Below are 15,642 nucleotides of genomic sequence, written 5' to 3'. Positions count from 1 at the left end.
TAGAAATGAAATGAAAGAGCAGTATGGGAGGAATGTGGAAACAGTAGAGAAAGAAACGAAAGACAGTAGCTAGGAATGGAGAGACAGTAGAAATGAATGAAAGACAGTATGTAGGAATGTGCTCAAACCGTCGAAAATGAAAATGAAAGACAGTATGTAGAATGGAGACACAGTAGAAATGACAATGAAAGAGAGTATGGAGGAATGGAGAAGAAACAGTAGAAATGAAATGAAAGCCAGTATGGAGAATGGAGAAACCCCCCCGTTAGGAATGAAATGAAAGAGCAGTAATTGTAGGAGAAGCTTGCTCAGTCTAACTAAGGAACGGTTACCCACCTTTGTCAGCGCCATGGTGATGGAGGAAGGTCCTGAGGCTCTACAACGTGTATATGTTTCACCACCATAGTCTTATCAAACACCTGCCACTGGGGCAGGACCTGGGCATCTACAAACACAACACAACACAACACTATAATAGTATTATCACACACCTGCACTGGGGGCAGGACCTGGGCATCTACAACACAACACAACACTATAATAGTATTATCACACACCTGCACTGTGGACAGGACCTGTTATCTACAAACACAACACTATAATAGTATTATCACACACCTGCACTGTGGACGGGACCTGGGCATCTACAAACACAACACAACACTATAATAGTATTATCACACACCTGCACTGGGGACAGGACCTGTTATCTACAAACACAACACTATAATAGTATTATCACACACCTGCACTGGGGACAGGACCTGGGCATCTACAAACACAACACTATAATAGTATTATCACACACCTGCACTGGGGACAGGACCTGTTATCTACAAACACAACACAACACTATAATAGTATTATCACACACCTGCACTGGGGACAGGACCTGTTATCTACAAACACAACACTATAATAGTATTATCACACACCTGCACTGTGGACAGGACCTGGGCATCTACAAACACAACACTATAATAGTATTATCACACACCTGCACTGTGGACAGGACCTGGGCATCTACAAACACAACACAACACTATAATAGTATTATCACACACCTGCACTGTGGACAGGACCTGTTATCTACAAACACAACACTATAATAGTATTATCACACACCTGCACTGGGGGCAGGACCTGTTATCTACAAACACAACACTATAATAGTATTATCACACACCTGCACTGGGGACAGGACCTGTTATCTACAAACACAACACAACACTATAATAGTATTATCACACACCTGCACTGGGGGCAGGACCTGTTATCTACAAACACAACACTATAATAGTATTATCACACACCTGCACTGGGGGCAGGACCTGTTATCTACAAACACAACACTATAATAGTATTATCACACACCTGCACTGGGGACAGGACCTGGGCATCTACAAACACAACACAACACTATAATAGTATTATCACACACCTGCACTGGGGACAGGACCTGTTATCTACAAACACAACACAACACTATAATAGTATTATCACACACCTGCACTGGGGACAGGACCTGTTATCTACAAACACAACACAACACTATAATAGTATTATCACACACCTGCACTGGGGACAGGACCTGTTATCTACAAACACAACACAACACTATAATAGTATTATCACACACCTGCACTGTGGACAGGACCTGGGCATCTACAAACACAACACTATAATAGTATTATCACACACCTGCACTGTGGACAGGACCTGGGCATCTACAAACACAACACAACACTATAATAGTATTATCACACACCTGCACTGTGGACAGGACCTGTTATCTACAAACACAACACTATAATAGTATTATCACACACCTGCACTGGGGGCAGGACCTGTTATCTACAAACACAACACTATAATAGTATTATCACACACCTGCACTGGGGACAGGACCTGTTATCTACAAACACAACACTATAATAGTATTATCACACACCTGCACTGGGGACAGGACCTGGGCATCTACAAACACAACACAACACTATAATAGTATTATCACACACCTGCACTGGGGACAGGACCTGTTATCTACAAACACAACACAACACTATAATAGTATTATCACACACCTGCACTGGGGACAGGACCTGTTATCTACAAACACAACACAACACTATAATAGTATTATCACACACCTGCACTGGGGACAGGACCTGTTATCTACAAACACAACACAATAATAGTATTATCACACACCTGCACTGGGGACAGGACCTGTTATCTACAAACACAACACTATAATAGTATTATCACACACCTGCACTGGGGGCAGGACCTGTTATCTACAAACACAACACTATAATAGTATTATCACACACCTGCACTGGGGACAGGACCTGTTATCTACAAACACAACACTATAATAGTATTATCACACACCTGCACTGGGGACAGGACCTGTTATCTACAAACACAACACTATAATAGTATTATCACACACCTGCACTGGGGACAGGACCTGTTATCTACAAACACAACACAACACTATAATAGTATTATCACACACCTGCACTGGGGACAGGACCTGTTATCTACAAACACAACACTATAATAGTATTATCACACACCTGCACTGGGGACAGGACCTGTTATCTACAAACACAACACTATAATAGTATTATCACACACCTGCACTGGGGACAGGACCTGTTATCTACAAACACAACACAACACTATAATAGTATTATCACACACCTGCACTGTGGACAGGACCTGTTATCTACAAACACAACACTATAATAGTATTATCACACACCTGCACTGGGGACAGGACCTGTTATCTACAAACACAACACTATAATAGTATTATCACACACCTGCACTGTGGACAGGACCTGTTATCTACAAACACAACACAACACTATAATAGTATTATCACACACCTGCACTGGGGACAGGACCTGTTATCTACAAACACAACACAACACTATAATAGTATTATCACACACCTGCACTGGGGACAGGACCTGTTATCTACAAACACAACACAACACTATAATAGTATTATCACACACCTGCACTGGGGACAGGACCTGTTATCTACAAACACAACACAACACTATAATAGTATTATCACACACCTGCACTGTGGACAGGACCTGTTATCTACAAACACAACACAACACTATAATAGTATTATCACACACCTGCACTGGGGACAGGACCTGTTATCTACAAACACAACACTATAATATTATTATCACACACCTGCACTGTGGACAGGACCTGTTATCTACAAACACAACACTATAATAGTATTATCACACACCTGCACTGGGGACAGGACCTGTTATCTACAAACACAACACTATAATAGTATTATCACACACCTGCACTGGGGGCAGGACCTGTTATCTACAAACACAACACTATAATAGTATTATCACACACCTGCACTGTGGACAGGACCTGTTATCTACAAACACAACACTATAATAGTATTATCACACACCTGCACTGGGGCAGGACCTGGGCATCTACAAACACAACACAACACTATAATAGTATTATCACACACCTGCACTGGGGACAGGACCTGTTATCTACAAACACAACACAACACTATAATAGTATTATCACACACCTGCACTGGGGACAGGACCTGTTATCTACAAACACAACACAACACTATAATAGTATTATCACACACCTGCACTGGGGACAGGACCTGTTATCTACAAACACAACACAATAATAGTATTATCACCACACCTGCACTGGGGACAGGACCTGTTATCTACAAACACAACACTATAATAGTATTATCACACACCTGCACTGGGGACAGGACCTGTTATCTACAAACACAACACTATAATAGTATTATCACACACCTGCACTGGGACAGGACCTGTTATCTACAAACACAACACAACACAACACTATAATAGTATTATCACACACCTGCACTGGGGGCAGGACCTGTTATCTACAAACACAACACTATAATAGTATTATCACACACCTGCACTGGGGGCAGGACCTGTTATCTACAAACACAACACAACACAACACTATAATAGTATTATCACACACCTGCACTGTGGACAGGACCTGTTATCTACAAACACAACACAACACTATAATAGTATTATCACACACCTGCACTGTGGACAGGACCTGTTATCTACAAACACAACACTATAATAGTATTATCACACACCTGCACTGGGGACAGGACCTGTTATCTACAAACACAACACAACACAACACTATAATAGTATTATCACACACCTGCACTGTGGACAGGACCTGTTATCTACAAACACAACACAACACTATAATAGTATTATCACACACCTGCACTGGGGACAGGACCTGTTATCTACAAACACAACACTATAATAGTATTATCACACACCTGCACTGTGGACAGGACCTGTTATCTACAAACACAACACTATAATAGTATTATCACACACCTGCACTGTGGACAGGACCTGTTATCTACAAACACAACACAACACTATAATAGTATTATCACACACCTGCACTGTGGACAGGACCTGTTATCTACAAACACAACACTATAATAGTATTATCACACACCTGCACTGTGGACAGGACCTGTTATCTACAAACACAACACTATAATAGTATTATCACACACCTGCACTGTGGACAGGACCTGTTATCTACAAACACAACACAACACTATAATAGTATTATCACACACCTGCACTGGGGACAGGACCTGTTATCTACAAACACAACACTATAATAGTATTATCACACACCTGCACTGTGGACGGGACCTGGGCATCTACAAACACAACACAACACTATAATAGTATTATCACACACCTGCACTGTGGACAGGACCTGGGCATCTACAAACACAACACAACACTATAATAGTATTATCACACACCTGCACTGGGGACAGGACCTGTTATCTACAAACACAACACAACACTATAATAGTATTATCACACACCTGCACTGTGGACAGGACCTGTTATCTACAAACACAACACAACACTATAATAGTATTATCACACACCTGCACTGGGGACAGGACCTGTTATCTACAAACACAACACTATAATAGTATTATCACACACCTGCACTGGGGACAGGACCTGTTATCTACAAACACAACACTATAATAGTATTATCACACACCTGCACTGTGGACAGGACCTGTTATCTACAAACACAACACTATAATAGTATTATCACACACCTGCACTGTGGACGGGACCTCGGCATCTACCAACACAACACTATAATAGTATTATCACACACCTGCACTGGGGACAGGACCTGTTATCTACAAACACAACACAACACTATAATAGTATTATCACACACCTGCACTGGGGACAGGACCTGTTATCTACAAACACAACACAACACTATAATAGTATTATCACACACCTGCACTGGGGACAGGACCTGTTATCTACAAACACAACACAACACTATAATAGTATTATCACACACCTGCACTGTGGACAGGACCTGTTATCTACAAACACAACACTATAATAGTATTATCACACACCTGCACTGGGGACAGGACCTGTTATCTACAAACACAACACTATAATAGTATTATCACACACCTGCACTGGGGACAGGACCTGTTATCTACAAACACAACACAACACTATAATAGTATTATCACACACCTGCACTGGGGACAGGACCTGTTATCTACAAACACAACACAATAATAGTATTATCACACACCTGCACTGGGGACAGGACCTGTTATCTACAAACACAACACAACACAACACTATAATAGTATTATCACACACCTGCACTGTGGACAGGACCTGTTATCTACAAACACAACACTATAATAGTATTATCACACACCTGCACTGTGGACAGGACCTGTTATCTACAAACACAACACTATAATAGTATTATCACACACCTGCACTGGGGACAGGACCTGTTATCTACAAACACAACACAACACAACACTATAATAGTATTATCACACACCTGCACTGTGGACAGGACCTGTTATCTACAAACACAACACAACACAACACTATAATAGTATTATCACACACCTGCACTGTGGACAGGACCTGTTATCTACAAACACAACACTATAATAGTATTATCACACACCTGCACTGGGGACAGGACCTGTTATCTACAAACACAACACTATAATAGTATTATCACACACCTGCACTGGGGACAGGACCTGTTATCTACAAACACAACACAACACTATAATAGTATTATCACACACCTGCACTGGGGGCAGGACCTGTTATCTACAAACACAACACTATAATAGTATTATCACACACCTGCACTGGGGGCAGGACCTGTTATCTACAAACACAACACTATAATAGTATTATCACACACCTGCACTGTGGACGGGACCTGGGCATCTACAAACACAACACAACACTATAATAGTATTATCACACACCTGCACTGTGGACAGGACCTGGGCATCTACAAACACAACACAACACTATAATAGTATTATCACACACCTGCACTGGGGACAGGACCTGTTATCTACAAACACAACACTATAATAGTATTATCACACACCTGCACTGGGGACAGGACCTGGGCATCTACAAACACAACACTATAATAGTCTTATCACACACCTGCACTGGGGGCAGGACCTGTTATCTACAAACACAACACAACACCATAGTCATTTCTCTGTTGGTTAATCAGCACCAGCCAGTATTATTAGTGGCTCTTACCAACTGTTATTACAAACACTGATATTGTTGCTGCAATAATGAAACCATTGGCTGATATAGTTGGCTGGTGATGTAGCACTGAATGGGGAGAGTTGAGTGTGTTACACTCACCTGGGTTTGAAAGAAGTGGATCAACAGCTGAAATATAGGGACATTATAACAGTAAGAATTTGACTTTCAGATTATAATTACATCAATGCTGATTGAATCATTGACATCGCTGCTGCTCCAGTTTCACCTGTTCTCCCTGCGGCTATGGAACCCTGACCTGTTCTCCCTGCGGCTATGGAACCCTGACCTGTTCACCGGACGTGCTACCTTGTCCCTGACCTGTTCACCGGACGTGTTACCTTGTCCCTGACCTGTTCTCCCTGCGGCTATGGAACCCTGACCTGTTCACCGGACGTGCTACCTTGTCCCTGACCTGTTCACCGGACATGCTACCTTGTCCCTGACCTGTTCACCGGACGTGCTACCTTGTCCCTGACCTGTTCACCGGACGTGCTACCTTGTCCCTGACCTGTTCACCGGACGTGCTACCTTGTCACTGACCTGTTCACCGGACGTGCTACCTTGTCCCTGAACTGTTCACCGGACGTGCTACCTTGTCCCTGACCTGTTCACCGGACATGCTACCTTGTCCCTGACCTGTTCACCGGACGTGCTACCTTGTCCCTGACCTGTTCACCGGACGTGCTACCTTGTCCCTGACCTGTTCACCGGACGTGCTACCTTGTCCCTGACCTGTTCACCGGACGTGCTACCTTGTCCCTGACCTGTTCACCGGACATGCTACCTTGTCCCTGACCTGTTCACCGGACGTGCTACCTTGTCCCTGACCTGTTCACCAGACATGCTACCTTGTCCCTGACCTGTTCACCAGACGTGCTACCTTGTCCCTGACCTGTTCACCGGACGTGCTACCTTGTCCCTGACCTGTTCACCAGACATGCTACCTTGGCCCTGACCTGCTGTTTTCGACTCTCTCTACCGCACCTGCTGTCTCTAACTCTGAATGATCGGCTATGAAAAGCCAACTGACATTTACTCCTGAGGTGCTGACCTGTTGCACCCTCTACAACCACTGTGATTATTATTATCTGACCGTGCTGACCATCTATGAACGTTTGAACATCTTGGCCATGTTCTGTTATCATCTCCACCCGGCACAGACAGAAGAGGACTGGCCACCCTCTAGGGTTCTTCTTAGGTCCCTGCCTTTCTAGGGAGTTTTTCCTAGCCACCATGCGTCTACATCTGCATTGCTTGCTGTTTGGGGTTATAGGCTGGGTTTCTGTACAGCACTTCATGACATCGGCTGATGTAAAAAGGGCTTTATAAATACATTTGATTGATTGATTGATATTCATGGCTAAGTGATAATTGAATAATGCATAGGACAGTGATAATAAAACATAATCCACTTTATTCATGAAGCACTTCCATTTTACATCCTCAAAGTGTGTGTGTGTGTGTGTGATGACCTCACCATCTATCATCATGACCCCTGCTGCTTCCGTGGCGACCAGCAGAGACTGACCCCAGGAGTCAGCACACACTGTCTCATAGGGAAACGTACTGCAGAATGACTGGGACTCCCACGGCTGTAACACACACACACGCACACAATTATGAGGATGCAAGGAAAACACAACAGGTATAACAACAGGCCTGTATGGTATGGCATGCTACAGTATGGAGGGTTCAGTCAAATCACCTCTTTTCTACACAGGCCTGTAGTGACCAGACTGGTTGGGGCGTCTCCTCTGACGATGGTCTTCAGCTTTAGTGCCTGGACAACAGGGAGAGAGTCGTAGTGACTGTGTGAGTGTGTGTGTAAGATATAGAGAGAAAGAGAGAGAGAAAGGGAAATAGAGAGAGAGAGAAAATGAAAGAGAGAGAGAGAGAGAAAGAGAGAGGTGAGAGAGAGAAAGAGAAATAGAGGGAGAGAGAAAATGAAAGAGAGAGAGAGAGAGAGAGAGAGAGAGAGAGAGAGAGAGGTGAGAGAGAGAGAAAGAAAGAAAGAGAAAAAGAAATAGAGAGAGAAAGAGAAAGAGAGAGAGAAAGAGAGAGAGAGAGAGAGAGAGAGAAAGAAAGAGAGAGAGAAAGAGAAATAGAGAGAGAGAGAGGTGGAGAAAGAGAAATAGAGAGAGAGAGAGGTGAGCGAGAAAGAGAGACAGACAGACAGAGAGAGAAATAGAGAGAGAGATAAAGAGAGAGAGATGGCCTTTTATGCCATCAAAAGGAACATAAAATTTGACATACCAATTAGGATCTGGCTAAAAATACTTGAATCAGTTATAGAACCCAATGCCCTTTATGGTTGTGAGGTCTGGGGTCTGCTCCCCAACCAAGAATTCACAAAATGGGACAAGCACCAAATTGAGACTCCCCATGCAGAATTATTTTTCTGCTAAAATATCCTCCATGTACAGCGTAAACCATCAAATAATGCAGAGCAGAATTAGTCCGATACCTGCTAATTATCAAAATCCAGAAGCCGCTAAATTCTACAACCACCTAAAAGGAAGTGATTCCCAAACCTTCTATAACAAAGTCATCACCTACAGTATAATTTGCATTGTGTGCCCCCCCAACCCCTCTTTTATGCTGCTGCTACTCTCTGTTTATCATATATGCATAGTCACTTTAACTATACATTCATGTACATACTACCTCAATTGGCCCGACCAACCAGTGCTCCTGCACATTGGCTACCCGGGCAATCAGCATTGTGTCCCGCCACCCACCAACCCCTCTTTTACACTACTGCTACTCTCTGCTCATCATATGCATTGTCACTTTAACCATATCTACATGTAAATACTACCTCATTCAGCCTGACTAACCGGTGTCTGTATGTAGCCTTTCTACTTTTATAGCCTCGCTACTGTATATAGCCTGTCTTTTTACTGTTGTTTTATTTCTTTACTTACCTATTGTTCACCTAATACCTTTTTTGCACTGTTGGTTAGAGCCTATAAGTAAGCATTTCACTGTTGTATTCGGTGCACACGACAAATAAACTTTGATTTGATTTGATTATAAAAAAAACATTTCTCCCCAATTTCGTGTTTTCCTATTGGTAGTTACAGTCTTGTCTCATCGCTGCAACTTCCCGTACAGACTCAGGAGAGGCGAAGGTCGAGAGCCGTGCGTCCTCCGAAACACGACCCAACCAACCGCACTGCTTCTTGACACAATGCCCACTTAACCCGGAAGCCATCCACACCAATGTGTCGAAGGAAACACCGTACACCTGGCGACCGTGTCAACGTGTATGCGCCTGGCCCGCCACAGGAGTTGCTAGACCGCGATGGGACAAGGACAACCCTGCCGGCAAAATCCTCCCCTAACCCGGACGACACTGGGCCAATTGTGCACCGCCCCATGGGTCTCCCAGTCGCGGCCGGCTGCGACAGAGCCTGGCCTCGAACCAGGATCTCTAGAGGCACAGCTAGCAACTGCGATACAATGCCTCAGATCACTGCACCACACGGGAGGCCAACTCACCATCACCTACAGTACAGACAAATAAACCTGGAGAAGAGCCCCCTAAGCAAGCTGGTCCTGTGGCTCTGTTCAAAAACGCAAACACACCCCACAGAGCCCCAGGAGAGAAACAGCAACACAATTGGATCCAACCAAATCATGAGAAAACAAAAAGATAATTACTTGACACATTGGAAGGAATTTACCAAAAAACTGAGCAAATTAGAACGTTATTTGGCCCTAAACAGAGAGTACACAGGGGCAGAATACCTGACCACTGTGACTGGCCCTAAACAGAGAGTACACAGGGGCAGAATACCTGACCACTGTGACTGGCCCTAAACAGAGAGTACACAGGGGCAGAATACCTGATCACTGTGACTGGCCGTAAACAGAGAGTACATAGTGGCAGAACACCTGACCACTGTGACTGGCCCTAAACAGAGAGTACACAGTGGCAGAATACCTGACCACTGTGACTGGCCCTAAACAGAGTACAGAGTGGCAGAATACCTGACCACTGTGACTGGCCTTAAACAGAGAGTACATAGTGGCAGAATACTTCACCACTGTGACTGGCCCTAAACAGAGAGTACATAGTGGCAGAACACCTGACCACTGTGACTGGCCCTAAACAGAGAGTACACAGTGGCAGAATACCTGACCACTGTGACTGGCCCTAAACAGAGAGTACACAGTGGCAGAATACCTGACCACTGTGACTGGCCCTAAACAGAGAGAACATAGTGGCAGAATACCTGACCACTGTGACTGGCCCTAAACAGAGAGTACATAGTGGCAGAATACCTGACCACTGTGACTGGCCCTAAACAGAGAGTACAGAGTGGCAGAATACCTGATCACTGTGACTGGCCGTAAACAGAGAGTACATAGTGGCAGAACACCTGACCACTGTGACTGGCCCTAAACAGAGAGTACACAGTGGCAGAATACCTGACCACTGTGACTGGCCCTAAACAGAGTACAGAGTGGCAGAATACCTGACCACTGTGACTGGCCTTAAACAGAGAGTACATAGTGGCAGAATACTTCACCACTGTGACTGGCCCTAAACAGAGAGTACATAGTGGCAGAACACCTGACCACTGTGACTGGCCCTAAACAGAGAGTACACAGTGGCAGAATACCTGACCACTGTGACTGGCCCTAAACAGAGTACAGAGTGGCAGAATACCTGACCACTGTGACTGGCCTTAAACAGAGAGTACATAGTGGCAGAATACTTCACCACTGTGACTGGCCCTAAACAGAGAGTACATAGTGGCAGAACACCTGACCACTGTGACTGGCCCTAAACAGAGAGTACACAGTGGCAGAATACCTGACCACTGTGACTGGCCCTAAACAGAGAGTACATAGTGGCAGAATACTTCACCACTGTGACTGGCCCTAAACAGAGAGTACATAGTGGCAGAATACCTGACCACTGTGACTGGCCCTAAACAGAGAGTACAGAGTGGCAGAATACCTGACCACTGTGACTGGACCTAAACAGAGAGAACATAGTGGCAGAATACCTGACCACTGTGACTGGCCCTAAACAGAGAGTACATAGTGGCAGAATACATGACCACTGTGACTGGCCCTAAACAGAGAGTACAGAGTGGCAGAATACCTGATCACTGTGACTGACCCTAAACAGAGAGTACAGAGTGGCAGAATACCTGACCACTGTGACTGGCCCTAAACAGAGAGTACATAGTGGCAGAATACTTCACCACTGTGACTGGCCCTAAACAGAGAGTACATAGTGGCAGAACACCTGACCACTGTGACTGGCCCTAAACAGAGAGTACAGAGTGGCAGAATACCTGACCACTGTGACTGGCCCTAAACAGAGAGTACACAGTGGCAGAATACCTGACCACTGTGACTGGCCCTAAACAGAGAGTACAGAGTGGCAGAATACCTGACCACTGTGACTGGCCCTAAACAGAGAGTACACAGTGGCAGAATACCTGACCACTGTGACTGGCCCTAAACAGAGTACAGAGTGGCAGAATACCTGACCACTGTGACTGGCCTTAAACAGAGAGTACATAGTGGCAGAATACTTCACCACTGTGACTGGCCCTAAACAGAGAGTACATAGTGGCAGAACACCTGACCACTGTGACTGGCCCTAAACAGAGAGTACATAGTGGCAGAATACTTCACCACTGTGACTGGCCCTAAACAGAGAGTACATAGTGGCAGAATACCTGACCACTGTGACTGGCCCTAAACAGAGAGTACAGAGTGGCAGAATACCTGACCACTGTGACTGGACCTAAACAGAGAGAACATAGTGGCAGAATACCTGACCACTGTGACTGGCCCTAAACAGAGAGTACATAGTGGCAGAATACATGACCACTGTGACTGGCCCTAAACAGAGAGTACAGAGTGGCAGAATACCTGATCACTGTGACTGACCCTAAACAGAGAGTACAGAGTGGCAGAATACCTGACCACTGTGACTGGCCCTAAACAGAGAGTACATAGTGGCAGAATACTTCACCACTGTGACTGGCCCTAAACAGAGAGTACATAGTGGCAGAACACCTGACCACTGTTACTGGCCCTAAACAGAGAGTACACAGTGGCAGAATACCTGACCACTGTGACTGGCCCTAAACAGAGAGTACAGAGTGGCAGAATACCTGACCACTGTGACTGGCCCTAAACAGAGAGTACATAGTGGCAGAATACTTCACCACTGTGACTGGCCCTAAACAGAGAGTACATAGTGGCAGAATACCTGACCACTGTGACTGGCCCTAAACAGAGAGTACAGAGTGGCAGAATACCTGATCACTGTGACTGACCCTAAACAGAGAGTACAGAGTGGCAGAATACCTGACCACTGTGACTGGCCCTAAACAGAGAGTACATAGTGGCAGAATACTTCACCACTGTGACTGGCCCTAAACAGAGAGTACATAGTGGCAGAACACCTGACCACTGTGATTGGCCCTAAACAGAGAGTACACAGTGGCAGAATACCTGACCACTGTGACTGGCCCTAAACAGAGAGTACAGAGTGGCAGAATACCTGACCACTGTGACTGGCCCTAAACAGAGAGTACATAGTGGCAGAATACTTCACCACTGTGACTGGCCCTAAACAGAGAGTACATAGTGGCAGAATACCTGACCACTGTGACTGGCCCTAAACAGAGAGTACAGAGTGGCAGAATACCTGACCACTGTGACTGGCCCTAAACAGAGAGTACACAGTGGCAGAATATCTGACCACTGTGACTGGACCTAAACAGAGAGAACATAGTGGCAGAATACCTGACCACTGTGACTGGCCCTAAACAGAGAGTACATAGTGGCAGAATACATGACCACTGTGACTGGCCCTAAACAGAGAGTACCGAGTGGCAGAATACCTGATCACTGTGACTGACCCTAAACAGAGAGTACAGAGTGGCAGAATACCTGACCACTGTGACTGGCCCTAAACAGAGAGTACACAGTGGCAGAATACCTGACCACTGTGACTGGCCCTAAACAGAGAGTACAGAGTGGCAGAATACCTGACCACCATGACTGGCCCTAAACAGAGAGTACACAGTGGCAGAATACCTGACCACTGTGACTGGCCCTAAACAGAGAGTACATAGTGGCAGAATACCTGACCACTGTGACTGGCCCTAAACAGAGAGTACAGAGTGGCAGAATACCTGACCACTGTGACTGGCCCTAAACAGAGAGTACATAGTGGCAGAATACTTCACCACTGTGACTGGCCCTAAACAGAGAGTACATAGTGGCAGAATACCTGACCACTGTGACTGGCCCTAAACAGAGAGTACAGAGTGGCAGAATACCTGACCACTGTGACTGGCCCTAAACAGAGAGTACAGAGTGGCAGAATACCTGACCACTGTGACTGGCCCTAAACAGAGAGTACACAGTGGCAGAATACCTGACCACTGTGACTGACCCTAAACAGAGAGTACATAGTGGCAGAACACCTGACCATTGTGACTGGCCCTAAACAGAGAGTACACAGTGGCAGAATACCTGACCACTGTGACTGGCCCTAAACAGAGAGTACAGAGTGGCAGAATACCTGACCACTGTGGCTGGCCCTAAACAGAGAGTACATAGTGGCAGAATACTTCACCACTGTGACTGGCCCTAAACAGAGAGTACAGAGTGGCAGAATACCTGACCACTGTGACTGGCCCTAAACAGAGAGTACAGAGTGGCAGAATACCTGACCACTGTGACTGGCCCTAAACAGAGAGTACACAGTGGCAGAATACCTGACCACTGTGACTGACCCAAATTGAAGGAATGCTTTGACTATGTACAGAGTCAGTGAGCATAAAGAGAGAAGACAGGCTATGTGCTCTTTTGCCCACAAGATGAGGTGGAAACTGAGCTGCACTTCCTAACCTCCTGCCAAATGTATGACCATATTAGAGACACATATTTCCCTCAGATTACACAGACCCACAAAGAATTCGAAAAACAAATCCAATTTTGATAAACTCCCATATCTATTGGGTGAGATACTTTAGTTTGCCATCACAGCAGCAAGATTTGTGATTTGTGTTGCCACAAGAAAAGAGCAGCCAGTGAAGAACAAACACCATTGTAAATACAACCCATATTAATGTTGATTTATTCTCCCTTTGGTACTTTAACTATTTGCACATCATTACAACACTGTAGACATACATAATAGGACAATTGAAATGTCTTTATTCTTTTGGAACTTTTAGAAGTGTAATGTTTACTGTTTTATTGTTTATTTCACTTTCTTTGGCAATGTAAACATTGAACTTGCTCCGGTGCATTCTGTGTGTTAGTGTGGGTGTACTGTATGTCCTAGCTGTGTGTGTGTTAGTGTGGGTGTACTGTATGTCCTAGATGTGTGCGTGTTAGTGTGGGTGTACTGTATGTCCTAGATGTGTGTGTGTTAGTGTGGGTGTACTGTATGTCCTAGCTGTGTGTGTGTTAGTGTGGGTGTACTGTATGTCCTAGCTGTGTGTGTGTTAGTGTGGGTGTACTGTATGTCCTAGCTGTGTGTGTGTTAGTGTGGGTGTACTGTATGTCCTAGATGTGTGTGTGTTAGTGTGGGTGTACTGTATGTCCTAGCTGTGTGTGTGTTAGTGTGGGTGTACTGTATGTCCTAGATGTGTGTGTGTTAGTGTGGGTGTACTGTATGTCCTAGCTGTGTGTGTGTTAGTGTGGGTGTACTGTATGTCCTAGCTGTGTGTGTGTTAGTGTGGGTGTACTGTATGTCCGAGCTGTGTGTGTGTTAGTGTGGGTGTACTGTATGTCCTAGCTGTGTGTGTGTTAGTGTGGGTGTACTGTATGTCCTAGATGTGTGTGTGTTAGCGTGGGTGTACTGTATGTCCTGGCTGTGTGTGTGTTAGTGTGGGTGTACTGTATGTCCTAGATGTGTGTGTGTTAG

At 45.0% G+C, this 15,642-nt stretch overlaps 1 protein-coding gene across 1 annotated transcript in view; it reads right to left on the bottom strand.

Annotated features, from left to right (window-relative positions):
- Nucleotides 1-15,642, bottom strand: part of garnl3 (GTPase activating Rap/RanGAP domain like 3) — a 174,666-nt gene that overhangs the window by 43,538 nt on the left and 115,486 nt on the right. Inside the window, exons 17-21 of the mRNA XM_031802695.1 lie at nucleotides 8,431-8,505; nucleotides 8,203-8,317; nucleotides 6,825-6,851; nucleotides 492-517; nucleotides 362-419 (exon numbers count right to left, since the gene is read on the bottom strand). Coding sequence (XP_031658555.1) covers nucleotides 362-419; nucleotides 492-517; nucleotides 6,825-6,851; nucleotides 8,203-8,317; nucleotides 8,431-8,505 — 301 coding nt within the window. The remainder of the gene's footprint in view (nucleotides 1-361; nucleotides 420-491; nucleotides 518-6,824; nucleotides 6,852-8,202; nucleotides 8,318-8,430; nucleotides 8,506-15,642) is intronic.

This window comes from Oncorhynchus kisutch, linkage group LG23 (assembly GCF_002021735.2).
Source record: "Oncorhynchus kisutch isolate 150728-3 linkage group LG23, Okis_V2, whole genome shotgun sequence".
Lineage (NCBI taxonomy): Eukaryota > Metazoa > Chordata > Actinopteri > Salmoniformes > Salmonidae > Oncorhynchus > Oncorhynchus kisutch.
Note: the sequence above shows the minus strand (reverse complement) of the source record. Positions and strands in the feature narration are given on the sequence as shown.